Source organism: Helianthus annuus, chromosome 16, assembly GCF_002127325.2.
Source record: "Helianthus annuus cultivar XRQ/B chromosome 16, HanXRQr2.0-SUNRISE, whole genome shotgun sequence".
Lineage (NCBI taxonomy): Eukaryota > Viridiplantae > Streptophyta > Magnoliopsida > Asterales > Asteraceae > Helianthus > Helianthus annuus.
In genome coordinates this window covers 58,898,514-58,916,244 of record NC_035448.2, presented here as the reverse complement: position 1 = coordinate 58,916,244, position 17,731 = coordinate 58,898,514, and the positions used below count along the sequence as shown (strand labels likewise).

The window sequence follows — 17,731 nt, the reverse complement described above, 5'->3', positions numbered from 1 at the left end:
TAAAAGTCCCTGATATGTAGCAATAAGGAAAAACAGATCACCAATGGGTTGCAAAGCCAATGGTATGTATGAAACTGGTGCAGGAAGACTCAAACCTAGCAAATTTGTCTCCGGTATGAAGACATAGTCACCACTATGGGCGTGTCCAGCGGACACGGGGCCGTGCCCAGCCTTCTGTTCAGCCTATAAATAGGAGTGCTTGGTTTCATTCCAACTCATCCCTTAGCACACCACCTCTCTCACACTTCATCCACCACCCACCACCACCATAACACCATCATCCACCACCATCATCCATTGTCCATCGTAGAGTGTGTGAGTCGTCTCGGGATCCAAGATTGATAGTAAGAGTTCTTGACAATCAAGGCCATGTTTGCCTAAGTCTCTTACATCACTTGGTGAAGACAAGTGTTTAGTATAATACTTTTTATTTTTAATCTTTTGCACTTTTTATTTGGTTTTGTATTAATGACTTTAATAACTAGTTACTTATGTTGAAGGTGATCTTTCCTTATCGTTTGTCCGTAGTGTCTTGGCATTATTTTACTGTCTATATAAAATAAAAGATTTTCACCATTCATATCTCCATGGTCTATATGGAGGTATGTTGGCTACCTGGTCGGGGGTTAAGGGAACGGTTTGGTAAGGGTCTTGTCCTTGTTCAGCGTTTAGAGGTCCTGCAAGGGACCTGGGTCAAATTTAGTAGGATCTCCTTCAATGCCCATAGGTATTGGATGGCGGGGATCCAAACTCTTTGACCCCCTCATAAGTTAACTACTATTAATACTATAACCCGGCTATTTAGGACTGTATCCCTGCTGACTCAGACTACTTAGCCGAGGGTAACGTCACCGCCAAAAGCGGGGCCTGCCATAATTTGCATTAATAACTTAATTCATTATCTTCCAATAATCAAACTCTTTAGGATTGTATCCTTGCTGACTCAAACTACTGGGTTGAGGGTAACGTCGCCTCCAAAAGAGGGGCCTACTACAATAACTAAGATAATCTCTTAAACAAGTGCAAAAGTGCGAAAATAATCAAAGGTTATACTAATACACGAGTCGGATCCAAGTGATTCATCTTGTCTATCTGTTTTTATTTTATTTTTATTTTTCAGCATTTAGTTAGTTTTTATTTTTCTAGTTTAAAAACCTTTTCTAACCTTTTTGATTTGATTAGACGTTGAGGATAAACCGGTACTAAAAGCTTTTGTGTCCTTGGACGACTTCGGTATCTTACCAACACTATACTACGTCCACGATGGGTGCACTTGCCCATATGTGTGTTTAGTGTTAGTGAATATCGTGTTTTATAAATTTAAAACTTGGCTAAAAGTGTAAAAAGGGCTTAAAAATATACATCAAAAATATATCACACTTCACGCACATCAGTTACGTTTCTTATATTATTCCGAGTGATAATTATTTGTCAAAATAATTTATATTTCAGCTTATATTATATGTTGAAATTGTAATTTCATGGTCTTTTGTTAAGATATATTATTTTGCCCTAAAATAGTAAAACTACTCTACAAAATAACAAATATTCACACATGTGTCTTAGTGTAAAATATATATTCTAAATATATATTTAACCATTTTCATGTATAAAACCAACATCCGATACTTTGTATTTTGTTACAAAAATTATGGCGAGTTTTATGTTTGAAAAACATAGTCTAAAATATACTAGTAAACACTTGTCTAGGAAATATTTACTAAGTGTTGAAAGTTTTAGAAAATTTTGCTATAGTTTCCTTTGTAAATGGAGGTGTCCATGCTAAATAGCATATCATTTTCTTTGACATATAGCACGTTAGATCGTTCTCAGATAACCTACCCGATATTTAGACACGCGAAATACTACTTATGTCGTTTCAGTTTTAACATTCAAAACTGGGCTGTTTTCGGGCATTTGGATAAAATAGTTAACTTACTCCAAAAATTTCCAAATTTTTACAGAATGTTTTATACGATCCAAATATTATTGTGTAAAAATATCGGGGTCCAATTCATTACCAATATTTTACAAAAGATCATTTAACGGACTGCAATCAGATTCGTCACTTTCTGACTGCAGTCTACGGAATAATTCATTTAAAATTCATCGTAAGTCCGATGGATGAAATTCCAGCTGGAGGATCACAAGACATTAGTGGTCATCTACAGTACAAATTTCATGAGCTAATTCTACACAGATTTCAAGTTATGACGAAAAATATAACACACATTTTCTGCAGTAAAAACGCAGCTTGTGCTGCTGTACAAAAACGGACCTTTAAAAATAGTAAACGACCCCGAAAAAATATGACTCCAGCGCCATTTGATTTGTTTTTCGAAAATACATAATTTAGACTTCAGAAAATTAATTTTTCGATTTATAACGATCTGTTTACAGCAGTTGAAGTTGGCTGAAAATATTACTCAGCATGCTTTTTATAGTTTAAATGTCACTAAAATGCACACATACGATCACCATACTTTCTAATAAATTCCACCTGATGATCAATCATAATATTACTTAGAAATCAACATGAAATCATCATCCATCTACCAAACCACATCAATCTAACAATATATCATCATATCATCATCTTTATGTAACTTATGTTCATGTTTTATGTTTGTGTTCTTGTAGTGTTTATATGACTTCATCATAACATAATCTTTTAACCATGAAAATAAAAGTAGACAAGAGTTTAAGGAAGTCTTACAACTAGCTTAAAGCTAGGGAAGAACTCAAGAACAAAAGATGATGAAGATGGTGTGTAGAGCAATGTATGAAGTTCCTTCAAGATCTCCAAGCTTCAACCTCCAAGTATCACCTCCTAGCACTTGAATAAGCTTGAAAATGGAGCAATGGTGGTGACAAGGTGGTGATGGTGGCGGTTGTATAAAGGGCCGAGAGGGAGAGAATGAGTGTGAGGGAGTAGGGTGATCTTTGAGTGAAGATATGATAAGGATATGTAATGATTAAATGTCTTGGGAATCATACATATAGAGATTTTTAAATATTTTGTTCAAGATTACAAGCAAGATTAGAATAAAATAATCAACAATCATGATTAGGGTGTGGGTCCCCTATGTGGGCCGTAAATGGAGGGGGGGGGGTTATTTGCAAGTTTTTGATGATAAGTGGGTAAATGGTTAGGAGGTTAAGTGTAATATCTAATGTATTATGTGTATGACATATTTTATAGTGTGTTGGGATATCCGGAGACCATAATTAGTCTAAAAAAATAAAACAATGTTTCTGACAAAAATTTGGTGTCCCGGGTAATGTCCGGTTATTCGGTTAGGTACTGTTCCGTTAAAGTGTTAAATTGTACATTATAGTGTCTTTTATGTATCTTTTTGTAACACAATTAATTCCCAACACTTAGGAAAGCATTCAGAACCATTTAGTCAATTTTCTGCACAATACTAATATGTAAAAGCTGAATTTTTGCTGAAAATGCAGAATTCTGCACTTAAAATGAGTTTTAGGCACTTTCCGGCACTCGAACTATCACCTAGTGACACAATCTTATGGTCCTCGCTTCCCTACACACCATACTAGTGTAGTACCTTGACCCTGGCCATACTGGGTCTCAAAACACTGTCTGTCAATGTACTGGCACTGTCAGTATATTTCTGAGTTATCCGCTAACTGTGCTAACTGTGCTTTGTGCATCAAGTATGTCACTAAAGTTTGTCTGTGGTAATGATGTGACATTATGTAATATGTGGTGCACATGTATGTATGATGTAGTAATCAGAAAGCAATTAAGTAATTCAGCACAATCATTAAGCACTTAATTAATATTAATTAATTGTACGAATACCTAGTTTAGTGAGAGTTGTCATATTATCCCCCCGTTAAGAAAATTTCATCCCGAAATTTTAAGTTCTGCTTGTAGTTGCAGGGGTCTTGGGGAATAAATGTGGGTACTTTGCCTTCATACGATCCTCACGTTCCCATGTAAATTTCGGGCCATGTCGTGCATTCCATCAAACCTTAACGAGTTTGACACTACTCCTGCGTGTTTTGTTAATCTTCCAATCCGTGACCTCAACTGGTTCTTCAGTAAAGTGGAGTGTGTCGTCAATGTGGATTTCGTCGGCAGGAATGACCACTGTCTCTTGAGTTGGACTCTTTTTCAGGTTAGATACATGAAATGTATCATGAACGCCATTTAGTTCTGCGGTTAGATCCAACTTATATGCTACCAAACCAATCCTTTCCAGGATTTTAAATGGACCAATGTACCTGGGGTTCAACTTCCCACGCTTCCCAAAGCGTGCCACACCCTTCCAAGGTGAAACTTTCAACAAAACCATATCTCCTACTTCAAATTCCAGGGGTTTTCTTCTCAGGTCCGCGTAACTCTTTTGTCGATCACGAGCCGCTTTGATGCGCTCTCGGATCTGTGCAATCTTGTCTGTCATTTCCTGGACCACTTCCGGACCGACAAGCTATCTATCACCGGCGTCAGCCCAACATATCGGTGATCGACACTTGCGTCCATAAAGAGCTTCGAACGGTGCGGCTTGAATGCTTGCATGATAACTGTTATTGTATGAAAATTCAACCAATGGTAGGTGAGTATCCCAACTTCCACCTAATTCCATTACGCAAGCTCGCAACATGTCTTCCAGCGTCTGAATCGTTCGTTCACTCTGTCCGTCTGTTTGCGGGTGAAAGGCAGTACTCAGGTTCAACTGAGAACCAAAAGCTTCTTGGAAGGATTGCCAAATCCTTGACACGAACCTTCCATCTCTATCAGATATAATTGAGAGAGGCACTCCATGTCGTGCAACAATCTCCCTCAGGTATAGCTCAGCTAACTTGCTTGTGTTATCTTTTTTCCTTGATTGCCAAAAAGTGTGCGGACTTGGTCAGACGGTCCACGATTACCCAAATCGTATCGTGACCTCTGGGTGTTCTTGGCAATTTCGTTATGAAGTCCATAGAAATCTGTTCCCATTTCCATTGGGGTATTTCAGGTTGTTGCAGGAGACTTGAAGGTTTCTGGTACTCGGCCTTTACCTTGGTGCAAGTTAAACATTTGCCAACATAAACTGCAACATCGCCTTTCATTCTCGGCCACCAATAGAAAACCTTTAGATCTTGGTACATTTTATCCGATCCTGGATGGATCGAGTACCGTGACTTGTGAGCTTCATCAAAGATAACGTCTCTCAGACCACCAAAGAAAGGAACCCAAATTCTTCCCAAGAAAACATAATGTTCCATCCTCCTTTGGTACCAGTTGTTTCTCCATCCCCCGGAGATATTCATTTTCAAGATTCTTCCTTTTAAGAGTTTCCCTCTGTGCAGCACGAATGCGCAACGTGAGATCTGTCTGAACAAGCATTTCCAAAGCCCTAACCCTTATGGGCATAATCCTTTCTTTCCGACTTAAGGCATCGGCGACTACATTCGCCTTCCCTGGGTGATACTTTATCTCACAATCGTAGTCGTTTAACAATTCAACCCAGCGTCTTTGTCTCATGTTAAGCTCTTTTTGATCAAATATATGCTGCAGGCTCTTGTGATCAGTAAAGATTGTGCATCGCGTGCCATACAAGTAATGTCGCCAAATCTTCAATGCAAACACCACCGCGCCTAACTCCAAGTCATGCATGGTGTAGTTTTTCTCATGAACCTTCAGCTATCGCGAAGCATAGGCTATAACTTTTTGTCGCTGCATCAACACGCAGACCAAACCTTGACGTGAAGCGTCACAATATATCACGAAGTCGTCAGTGCCTTCGGGTAGAGATAAGATCGATGTGTCACAAAGTTTGTTCTTCAACAATTGGAATGCTTCTTCTTGTTTGTCTCCCCAATCAAACTTCTTGTCTTTTTGCATGAGAGAGGTCAAAGGTTGAGCGATTTTCGAGAAATCCTCAATAAACCTTCGATAATAGTCAGCCAAACCTAGGAACTGTCGAATCTCGGTTGGTGTCTTTGGAGACTCCCAATTTTTGATTGCCTCGATCTTTGTGGGATCCACATGGATTCCATTTCCATTTACCACATGACCAAGGAACTGAACTTCGCGTAACCAGAATTTGCACTTCGAGAACTTCGCGTACAACTTCTCTTTCTTAAGCAGCTCTAGAATAGCTCTTAGATGTTGCTCGTGCTCTTCTTTTATCTTTGAATAAATCAAAATGTCGTCAATGAACACAATCACAAACTTGTCGAGGTACAGCTTGCAGACTCTATTCATTAAATCCATGAATACTGCGGGCGCGTTTGTCAGACCAAACGGCATAACCAGGAACTCGTAATGTCCATAGCGAGTCCTAAAGGCAGTCTTCGGAATACTTTCTTCTTGGATACGCAATTGATGATAACCTGACCAAAGATTGATCTTGGAGTAAAAACTTGAACCTTGTAATTGATCGAACAGGTCATCGATCCTTGGCAAAGGATATCTGTTCTTGATTGTCAACTTATTCAGCTCCCGGTAGTCGATACACATGCAAAAACTACCATCTATCTTCTTAACAAACAGGACTGGAGCTCCCTAAGGCGAGAAGCTTGGTCTGATAAACCCCTTGTCTATCAACTCCTGAAGTTGCGTCGATAACTCCTGCATTTCCGAAGGTGCAAGTCTATATGGTGCCTTAGCCACAGGCGCGACGCCTGGGACTAAGTCAATATGAAACTCGACTTGTCTTTGTGGTGGCAATCCCGGCAAGTCTTCTGGAAAGACTTCAGGATATTCCCTTACGACAGGAATGTCTTCTATCTTTGGCTCAACGGCCTCCTTATTCACGATGTGTGCCAAGAAGGCAACAGATCCCTTCTTCAAACATTTCCTAGCCTTCAGGTAACTGATGATCCTCAAGGGTGCATCACGCTTTTCTCTGTGTACCACAATTGTTTCTCCATTCGCCGTAGGGATGCGAATGGTCTTCTCGTGACATATAATTTCGGCTTTGTTGCTTGATAACCAATCCATTCCTACTACCACATAGAAGCTTCCCAACTCGACTGGTAGTAGATCCAGTGTAAACTCTTGCTCTCCCAGCTCTATTACGCATCCTCTGATGACTTCGTTCGTTTCAACTAACTTTCCATTGGCCAGTTCAATTGAGTATGGAATTTCTAACTTACTAGAAGTTAACCCAAGCGTACTTTTAAATTCTAACGATACAAAGCTATAGTCGGCACCAGTGTCAAATAAAACAGACGCAAAGCGTTGATTTATAGGGAACGTACCAATGACAACGTTCGGGTCCTGGCGTGCTTCCCTTGCTCCAATGTTGAATACCCTTCCCTGAGCTTGATTGAGTTTTGGGCATTCACGCTTTAAGTGCCCGATGTCTCCGCAGTTAAAACATCCTGGTCCTCTTCCGTTACCATTACCATTACCGCCTCGATTGGCGTTAGCTCCCCGGCTACCAGCTTGATTCCCATTCCCGCCATTTCCTCCCTGCTGGCGGTTTCCATTCCCTCCTCCATGACCTCTTTGATTACCACGTCCAACACCATTACCAGCCCAGCATGTTTCTTTTGAGTGGCCAGTCTTCCCACATGACTCACATTTCCTGAATTTGCATGGGTCGGGGTGATGATATTGGCATGCATCACACTTGGGCAGGGTGCCCATGTATCCTCTTCCTTTGCTTTCGGCACCAGTTTTGGACCTGGCTGGTGCACTTCCCTCTGCTTTCTTGCTGACACTGCTGGTACCCTTTTTGAAGTTTGAGAACTACCTCTTGTTCTCACTCGGTGATGATTCAACATGTGTTTCCTTCTTTTCTGATTCAGAGATTGAAAACTTTTTCAATCTGATGGCTTCCTCTGTAAGTGCCACGCTGAGATCAATGGCTTCGGTAATCGTTGGAGGCTTGGACGTCGTCACCATGCTCATGATCTGGGGTGCCAATCCCCAGATGAAACGCTCAATGCATTTAAACTCAGGATCAACCATACACGGCACAACGCGTGACAAGTCGTGGAACCTTTGAATATTCAGCAATTTTTGGACCGTCCATTTTGAGGTGCCAGAATTCTGTTTCCAGTTTCTGTATTTCGGCCAGTGAACAGTATTTCTTTCTCATGAGCTCCTTCAGCTCAGTCCATGTCAAAGCATACGCCGCCGCTTCCTCCAGGATCTGTACTTGAAGGTTCCACCAGGATAGAGCACCATCAAGAAAGAGCCCTGAGATGTATGTAACTTGGTGTTCAGGAGCACACTTGCTCATCCTTAAAACAGAGTCCGTCTTTTCCGTCCATCTGACGAAAGCAACAGCAGCCCCAGTGCCATTGTTATTTAAGGGCTTACAATCCAGAAATTGTTTTTAGGTACAACCTGTACAGGCCATATCATTTACAGAAAGCATTAGTGGATGTGTAAGAAATATCCAAATGTAACGCAATGTGCCTCAAGCGACTTAGATGTTACCATTGGGCGGGTTGTTGTTGTTGTTTGAGGTATTCCTGCTTGTTTCGGCGCGCGAGGCCTCATAGTCTGCTATTGCTTTTGAAATACGCTCCTGCAGTTCTGCCTCAGTAGTAGGCAAACATGTGTCACGTCGGGGAGGTATCTTTTATAAAAAGATTGTAATAGTCAAGTCATAGTAAGTATAGTAAGTAATATGTGTATGTAATAACACCCATCAACACAATAGCACATAACATCCCATGTCATAATCATAAACAAATAAGTCAACAATGCATGTAATGGGAAGGCTGCGATTGAGCTTTGCATAAAACAAGACCACCAGTACAGTTTTACAATTGTATCATATGTCAAAAGAGACTAAGGGTCACATCACCCTTGTCTGCATCGTCTAACAAGTTACAATCAACCAAAAAGTCAAATATCAAAAGCGTGGTCTTCAAAGGTTTTCATAATCATGGCTCAATAGCTGTCTTCTCACCAAAAGTAGCATGTCTGTAGGAGACCTGGAACCCCTAAGCTGATGGTGGGGGAGGAGGAGGTGGAGGAGTGAGAACTAATCTGCGCAAATGTGCCAAATCCTCCTCGAGAGCATGGACAACACGCAACAGGTAAGCAATCTGTTGGTCCGTGGTGAGGAAGCGGACATCAGAATCAGGGTGCAGTCCGAGAGGAGCTGGTGGTGTCGCAAATGGAGACTGGTAACGACAAGGGGGACGTGGAATCCTATCTAGCTCCTAGACTCATCGGCTCAACGCATCCTGCTGTAACTACAAGGATATGAGTATATCATCCGCGGTATATCCCACATGAAAAGGATGGTATGGGTCTGATAAGGGCGTGACATTGGGCGAAGACCACATAAATGGCTTGCCCGAGGGTGCTGAGGAAGTAAAAGCCGTGTGTGCAGTAGATGCAAAAGGGGGTATGTATGGAAAAGCTGCTGTCATGGGTGGCATGTGACCATGCGGTCTAGTAGAAGGTCCTTCCCCTGGATGGGGAGCGGGTATGTCCTGAAGAAAGGTAGTGGGTAAGTCGGTGCGGTGGGTGTCAGATACATGTGGGTGGAACAGTGGAACATCAACGGGCGCGAAAACAGGTACAACAGGGGGAGTGAATGGTAGAACAAATGGAGGATAGTCATCATCATCCTCAATCCACCCGTTACGGGTGTCGGCATATCTAGGATCAATATGTGTGGCAAAAGGTGCAAGGTCATCAAACACTGGCATAGGGTCGGGTATAGGTGCAACAACTGGGACCTCAGCAGCTGGTGGTGCAACGACTGGTGCATCAACAGGAATAGGGTCGGGAGCGAAAACAGGCTCTGGTGCAACTCCAAGCTCTGGATCAGCTGGAGCAGGCTCAACAGGTATAAACTCAATCTCAGGATCCGGGTCAAAGTCATGGAAAACAACGGGTGCAGCAGACATCGCCATGTCTGAATCAGTGTCGGTGGAGTAGTGTTGCACGTCCTGGGCGTGAATAGTGGCGGATGATGCAGACTCAAGCGGGTAGGAAACGGACGGATCAGGCAAGGCCTCCACAACAAGAGCCTCGAAAGGTGGTACAACAAGGGCATCAACAGCAGGAATCTCAACCATAGGAACAACGGGGTCATCTACCGGAACATCAGCAAGTGGGATATCGTCATCCATCGGGGCCCCGCCATCCTGGTCTCCCTCCGGGGGACCCTCGATAAATAGATCGATCTCGTCATCGGGTAACGCGTCAAGTGGCTGTTCCTCAAAAGGAACTGCCAATGGGAGAGGGGCAGGGATCTGGACAAGGGGTAGATCCTCTCCCAGTAGACCATCAGCTAAGGGCAAGTCGTCTCCAAAGTCCGGTAGGGCGAAGGGCTGAAAATCATCCTCGTCGGTACTCGTGGTGTCTGATGTATAAACCTCCAAGTCCGTGGTTATCTCATCATCCGAGGTAATACCCATAGGGTCTATCGTGTCGGACACTCCGCTATCAGAAGAAAATGCCATGGTGTCTGTAACACAACCACAACATATGCACGTATATTAGATAAGCATGTAAGCAAATAGCAATGTAATCATGTATGCATCCTAGTCTTCCCAGACTATCCCACCCAGTCTCTTAGACTGAACTCCCTAGTCTCTCAGACTAACTCCCTGGTCTCTAAGACCAAACCTCCCAGTTTCTAAGACTCACTCCCTGGCCTCTAAGACCAAACCTTTCCCAGTCTCTAAGACTCAAACATTTCCCCAGTCTCAAAGACTGAAATTTTCCCCAGCCTCTAAGACTGAACTCCCTCAGTCTCTAAGACTGAAATTATATACATAGCCTTTGAAATGTGTATTTGTGCCTTTTGTTTGTAAAAACGTTTGTTCCCTGGACCTGGACATTTTGTGTATGCAATGTAAAAAGGTTTGAAAGCGTTTTCGTGAGAGCCCTAGTGATCATAGTCTAGACTCGAGAAAGAATCCTAGTTCTCTATGATCGAGGCTCTAATACCAAGCTGTTACACCCTGACTTTTGCGGAAGCGTGGTTTATTTGGTGTGACTTCTTAATACCATAACAACAACCACAACAATGCTATATGATAAAAATACGTGATGTTCATCCATTAATATAGTTTAGAAAAATGCACAACAACATTGTCTTAAAATGTCAACCCCAAAATAAGTTACAAACCATGACTTGTTTAAAATGAGTTCATAAGACTCAACAGAAGACTACCAATAAAACGAGGTTTAGAGACATGCAACCCGTCCAGGAAGGGGTTACACTTCCCAAACCCTACGACCCTGGATGACATCTTTATTTAGTACGCAGCTTGACTAACATGCATCACTTGCCAGATCCGATTAATTCCCTGAAATACATGTAGTTTAAAAATATCAACAAAAAGTTGAACGAGTTCATGTGCATGTCTGTGTGTATAAGCCTTTAAAATATGTCTTGTATGTATAAAAGTCCCTGATATGTAGCAATAAGGAAAAACAGATCACCAATGGGTTGCAAAGCCAATGGTATGTGTGAAACTGGTGCAGGAAGACTCAAACCTAGCAAATTTGTCTCCGGTATGAAGACATAGTCACCACTATGGGCCGCCCCGACCTCATGGGTGTGGGCTCGCTACACCCAAATAGATCTATCACTCATGTCCCTTGGTCCTACAATAAGGATTAATGGCCTTAAGTGTCATGCCCACCACTCACATGATCGCGCAGTAAAACCCTCCTTAAGCTAACCATACCATGTATAAAAATGTCTGTAATAATTGTAACATGTATTCCAACCCCGAAGTATAAAACTAAAAATCGTTAAGAGAAAAGGGGGACATGAACTCACATTAGTGCGTCTTGTACCGTATCTCAAACTCTGTCAGCTACACGACAACCTACAACGTACTAATGTCTATTAGACGAACGGCCCGTGCCTTGGCATAGAGTTTAATGTTTTGAGTTACGTTTCTTATATTATTCCGAGTGATAATTATTTGTCAAAATAATTTATATTTCAGCTTAAATTATATGTTGGAGTTGTAATTTCATGGTCTTTTGTTAAGATATATTATTTTGCCCTAAAATAGTAAAACTACTCTACAAAATAACAAATATTCACACATGTGTCTTAGTGTAAAATATATATTCTAAATATATATATAACCATTTTCATGTATAAAACCAACCTCCGATACTTTGTATTTTGTTACAAAAATTATGGCGAGTTTTATGTTTGAAAAACATAGTCTAAAATATACTAGACTTGTCTAGGAAATATTTACTAAGTGTTGAAATTTTTAGAAAATTTTGCTATAGTTTCCTTTGTAAATGGAGGTGTCCATGCTAAATAGCATATCATTTTCTTTGACGTATAACACGTTAGATCGTTCTCAGATAACCTACCCGACATTTAGACACGCGAAATACTACTTATGTCGTTTCAGTTTTAACATTCAAAACTGGGCTGTTTTCGGGCATTTGAATAAAATAGTTAACTTACTCCAAAAATTTCCAAATTTTTACAGAGTGTTTTATACAATCCAAATATTATTGTGTAAAAATATCGGGGTCCAATTCATTACTAATATTTTATAAAAAAATCATTTAACGGACTGTAATCAGATTCGTCACTTTCTGACTGCAGTCTACGGAATAATTCATTTAAAATTCATCGTAAGTCCGATTGACGAAATTCCAGTTGGACGATTATAGCGACATCAGTGGTCATCTACAATACAAATTTCATGAGCTAATTCTACACAGATTTCAAGTTATGACGAAAAACATAACACACATTTTCTGCAGTAAAAATGCAGCTTGTGCTACTGTACAAAAATGGACCTTTAGAAATAGTAAACGACCTTGAAAAAATATGATTCCAGTGCCATTTGATTCGTTTTTCGAAAATACATAATTTAGACTTCAGAAAATCAATTTTTCAATTTATAACGATCTGTTTACAGCCAGTTGAAGTTGGCTGAAAATATTACTCAGCATGCTTTTTATAGTTTAAATGTCACTAAAATGCACACATACGATCACCATACTTTCTAATAAATTCCACATGATGATCAATCATCATATTACTTAGAAATCAACATGAAATATCTAATGTATTATGTGTATGACATATTTTATAGTGTGTTGGGGTATTCGGAGACCATAATTAGTCTAAAAATAATAAAACAATGTTTCTGACAAAAATTTGGTGTCCCGGGTAATGTCCGGTTGTTCGGTTAGGTACCGTTCCGTTAAAGTGTTAAATTGTACCGTATAGTGTCTTTTATGTATCTTTTTGTAACACAATTAATTCCCAACACTTAGGAAAGCATTCAGGACCATTTAGTCAATTTTCTGCACAATACTAATATGTTAAAAGCTGAATTTTTGCTGAAAATGCAGAATTCTGCACTTAAAATGAGTTTTAGGCACTTTCCGGCACTCGAACTATCACCTAGTGACACAGTCTTATGGTCCTCGCTTCCCTACACACCATACTAGTGTAGTACCTTGACCCTGGCCATACCGGGGGGCTGTTTGGCAACCCTCTTAATGAATCATTAAGAGGTTCCCCTCTTATTCGGACAGAGGTTTACTTGTTTGGTTGGCAAAATACCAGCCTCTTAATGGTACCATTCAGTGTTGTACCATACAGACATAACAAGTTGCTGAATGAAAGAAAGACTCCTTGCTACCCTTTCCTTTCTCTTCTCTGTATCAAAACCCTACACACCACTTTCCCCATTTCACCTCTCATCACCAACACCTCCGCCCCCACCCCTCTCCTCACCACCTCCCGTCGGCCGCCGCCCTCCTCCTCCCTCTCCTCACCGCCGAACAGCGCCGCCTCCTCCTCCCTCTCTTCCACCCTTTCCCTTTCACCTCTCATCACCAACACCTCCGCCCCCAACCCCTCTCCTCACCACCTCCCGCCGGGCGCCGCCCTCATCCTCCCTCTCCTCACCACCGAACAACGCCGCCTCCTCCTGCCTCTCTTCCACCCAACAACGCCTACACCCAGGTTCATTTTCTTACATCATTTTTTTTGTATTAAACTGATTTTTCATTTATTTTACTCATTATTATGATGTGGTTAAGTTTGATTTGGTTTTTTTTTATGGACTTGTTTATTTTAGTTGTTACCTTAGAAATATTGGCTAATTGGTATGATTGATGTGGTTTAAATCCCTAATATTTGGTTATTTTTCTGAACTTAGTTTTTTGTGAATGGTTATGTTGTATGTTGAAAAAAGATACATGTTTTCTTTATGTTGTATGTTGATTGTTATTAGTTGTTATATTAGAAATATTGGATAATTGGTATGATTGAGGTGGTTTAAATCCCTAATCTTTAGGAACCAATATCCAAAGAAATGGCAAAAAGGATTAGGATTAATTGGAAGCAAGAAGGTGTTGAAAAAACCTTTCTTGAAGCATGTGTTCATGAAGTAACCGTTAATGGACGTGAAGGAAGCAGTCTTAAACAAGCGTCATGGAAAACTGTAGCTGAAAATTTGAAAACACAACATAATTTCATAGTGGAACAACGTCAAATGAAGAATCACTATGATTTTCTAAAAGGAAAAGTTGCAGCTTGGTTAAAGCTTAAAAACAAAACCGGGAATGTCTATGATCCAGTTACAAACAGTTTTAACTTGTCAGAAGAAGAGTGGCAAATTGAGATGAAGGTATCTGTTTTATACTAATAATTAGTAGTGGTATATTTCATTAATTTTATAGTATTTTAAAATATTTCTTCACACAGTCTAACAAGTATGTAGAAGCTTTGAGAAGTGTGCCACTTGCTTACCGCGAGCTTTGTTGTCAATTGTATGAGGGGTCTACTTCAAATGGGTTTGATAGTTGGGGGCCAAGTTCTACGCTTCCCCAGGTAAAGTTGTTAGCCAGGAGTCAAGTATTCGGTCCCAAAAAAAGGAGAGAAACGAAAATATACGGCAACATTAGAGTCAAATCTTATAGAAGTTGGTGAAGATATTAGCAAGTTGGCAAAGATGATGATTGAGAAACACACACTTTCTGATGATATGGATGCATGTTTGGAGAAATTGGAGACATTGGGTTGGGATGAGTCGGATGTGAAATACGAAACAACGCTTTTGCTTTTTGGTGAGAGTTCCGATCTTAGGAAACTGTGGGTACGTCTTAAGCCGCAGAATTGTGAGAAATGGGTTAAGAATGCGGGAGCGAAGTATGGATTGTTTAACTAAGATTGTGCTTTGATTGTTCTTTTTTGGGTTAGATGTTATGCTATGGATGTTATGTTTTGGGTGTTATGTTTTGGATGTTATGTTATGGATGTTATGTTATGGATGTTATGTTTTGGATGTTATGTTTTGGATGTTATGTTTTGGATGTTATGTTATGGATGTTATGTTAATGTGGATGTTATGTTTTGGATGTTATATCATGGATGTTATTGTTATAGATGTTAATGTGGATGATATAATTTATGTTATGATAGGTACCTTATGGATTCGGACGATGAGATTATAGTTATCATGATCTTTTGTTGGTATTGGGTTTCATTAGCCTCGAGAATAAATGTTGAAAGGATAAGAGACTTGAATTCGGCATTAAGCTGTCATGAATACACGCAAGAATTATTGCATGGTACTTCTACACAATGTCATGAGATGATGCGTCTTTCACGTGATGCATTTATACTATTGTGCAATCATTTTAAACAAAAAAATTGGTTGCAAAGTAGTAGGTCAATAAGCTTGGAAGAAAAGTTGGCTATGTTCTGATGGTCATTGGACATAATGAACGTTTTCGAATGGTTAAATGAAGGTTTCAACACTCAACGGAAACAATTCATAGATGTTTTCATGAGGTCCTAAAGGCAATGATGAATTTCGCAAGAGAAGTTATAGTTCCACCATCTTCTAATGTAAGCGCAAATAACTCCGAACGACATAGAAGGCTAAAAGAAATATTTCCTTGAGCAATAGGTGCCTTAGATGGAACTCTTATACATGCGATTGTGCCTGTTGATCAACAGACTCGTTACAGGGGAAGAGGAAAAGGTGAATGCTTTCAAAATGTATTAGCAATTTGTGACTTTGATATGATATTCACATTCGTATGGGCCGGATGGGAGGGCATTGCACATGATTCACGAGTTTTAAAAGAAGTTGCATTCAACCCAAATTCTGGCTTTCCTTTTCCGCCACTAGGTTTTTAACCATTCTTCAATGTTCATTTCATACATTATTTGTTTTTTATATGATAGTTTTGATACTGATACAGATAAGTATTACCTTTGTGACGCTGTGTACACCAACACTCATGGATTTATGACTCCCTACCGTGGTACGAGGTATTGGTTAGCCGATTTTCGACGACAACGTGCGTTAACTAAGGAAGATGTTGGTGCATGCATCTGTTGACTTCGTCTTGTATCGAGTCTTAGTATTAGTTTGTTAGATCAGGACACGTTATACGAGAAAACAGGAGATTGTATGTATTTTAGGAAATAGTTTCGCTTATAGTGACATAGGAAGGTTTCGCTTATCTGTCATCTTTTAGTTCCGCTTGAATGTCAGCTGAAGGTTTCGCTTGAATGACATGTACAAACAAGCGAACCTCAGCACCTATGTATAGCATCATAAGCGAAACATTTGTAACTATCTTGAAAAATCGTACCGAAGTGCTGCCGGTCCAGGATTTGAATGTAAACTGTCAGAAATCAATGCAAATAGAAGTTTAAAGTGATTTGCTAGCTGTTCCTAAGTCAAATACTTATTTTCCGCATCTGTATTCGATAGAATATCCTCTGAACGACTCGTTCGGGTCGAGACACGATCCTACAAGTGGTATCAGAGCTTCAGGAGGAGGAGTTCTGCAGAGAATAGCTGGAATTCGTCAAAATTTCTCACTTCTACACCTTCTTTCTTCAGTTCAGAAAGTTTCATCGGTCAAAATCAGCTCAAAATCTCACGGATTGTGCGTAATAGGATATAGACAAACCCTGGAAAGTTTGGTGTTAAAATTTGCATTAAAAATGGGTCAAATGAACTTCCAAATAGGTTCCGCTTATACGGACACTCCATAGTTTCGCTTTTGTGACAGGGTTAGTTCCGCTTCTAGATACACTTCATCAGCAGGTTCCGCTTCAAAGAACGTGTTGGGTCCGCTTATTGTTACATAAGTTCAGAAGTTCCGCTTCAACGTTCAGTGGTTCCGCTTCAAAGTTCCACTTCTAAGACACTTTGTTGTAGTTCCACTTGAACAGACAGTTCCGCTCTTCTGTACAAGATAGTTCCGCTTCAAGGACCATTGAAGTTTCGTTTATTGAGACAAAAAGTAGTTTCGCTTCAGTGAATGTTTCAGAAGGTTCCGCTTATTTGGACTTAGTGGTTCCGCTTATTAGATCTTACTAAGTTCAGCTTATTTGGTCTTACTAGTTTCGCTTGTTTGAACAATCTGTTTCGCTTTTAAGGCTGTTGTGAAAATTGTTTAAAAAAATTAAAAATGGACGAGGAAATTGTCAAACCCCCAAAAATCCACGTGCGGAGTATCACCGCTTGGGAGCGTGACTGACCAGGATCAAGCCACCAATCATATAGAACAATGTATATAGTTAAAGTAATAGCAATTAAACCAAACCAAATCCATATGAAAGGTGTTTCCAAAACAGAAGTAAGTTATCACTGTTTAGCGGAAGCGTATAAGTAAAACCCAATATAAATAAGTATGTAATGTCATAAAGTGTTTGTCAAGACAATCATGATCCAAGCCCACAACGACCAGCTCCTCCCTGTGCAAGCTCCATGTACCTAACGACCTGCAAGGCATGTAACAGAGGATCAACAACTAGTTGAGCGAGTT

General features: G+C 40.2%; 2 protein-coding genes across 2 annotated transcripts; one reads left to right on the top strand and one right to left on the bottom strand.

Annotated features, from left to right (window-relative positions):
* Positions 1–9,174: 9,174 nt before the first annotated feature.
* LOC110882243 (vegetative cell wall protein gp1-like) lies at positions 9,175–10,395 on the bottom strand. The gene has a single exon (XM_022130317.1). It carries the CDS (start codon positions 10,393–10,395, stop codon positions 9,175–9,177), a length of 1,221 nt encoding a protein of 406 aa, XP_021986009.1.
* Positions 10,396–13,624: 3,229 nt separating this feature from the next.
* On the top strand, positions 13,625–15,191 carry LOC110882287 (L10-interacting MYB domain-containing protein-like). The gene is made up of 3 exons (XM_022130348.2): positions 13,625–13,901; positions 14,236–14,568; positions 14,646–15,191. Exons 2-3 carry the CDS (start codon positions 14,254–14,256, stop codon positions 14,868–14,870), a joined length of 540 nt encoding a protein of 179 aa, XP_021986040.1. The 5' UTR covers positions 13,625–13,901; positions 14,236–14,253; the 3' UTR covers positions 14,871–15,191.
* The last annotated feature ends 2,540 nt before the right edge of the window (positions 15,192–17,731 follow it).

What these genes read in the sequence shown, in the direction of transcription:
- LOC110882243 (XM_022130317.1), bottom strand. Translation starts at nt 10,395, where the DNA reads ATGGCATTTTCTTCTGATAGCGGAGTGTCCGACACGATAGACCCTATG.
- LOC110882287 (XM_022130348.2), top strand. Translation starts at nt 14,254, where the DNA reads ATGGCAAAAAGGATTAGGATTAATTGGAAGCAAGAAGGTGTTGAAAAA. An exon ending in AGTGGCAAATTGAGATGAAG is followed by an intron (nt 14,569 to 14,645) that starts GTATCTGTTTTA and finishes TTCTTCACACAG; the next exon opens with TCTAACAAGTATGTAGAAGC.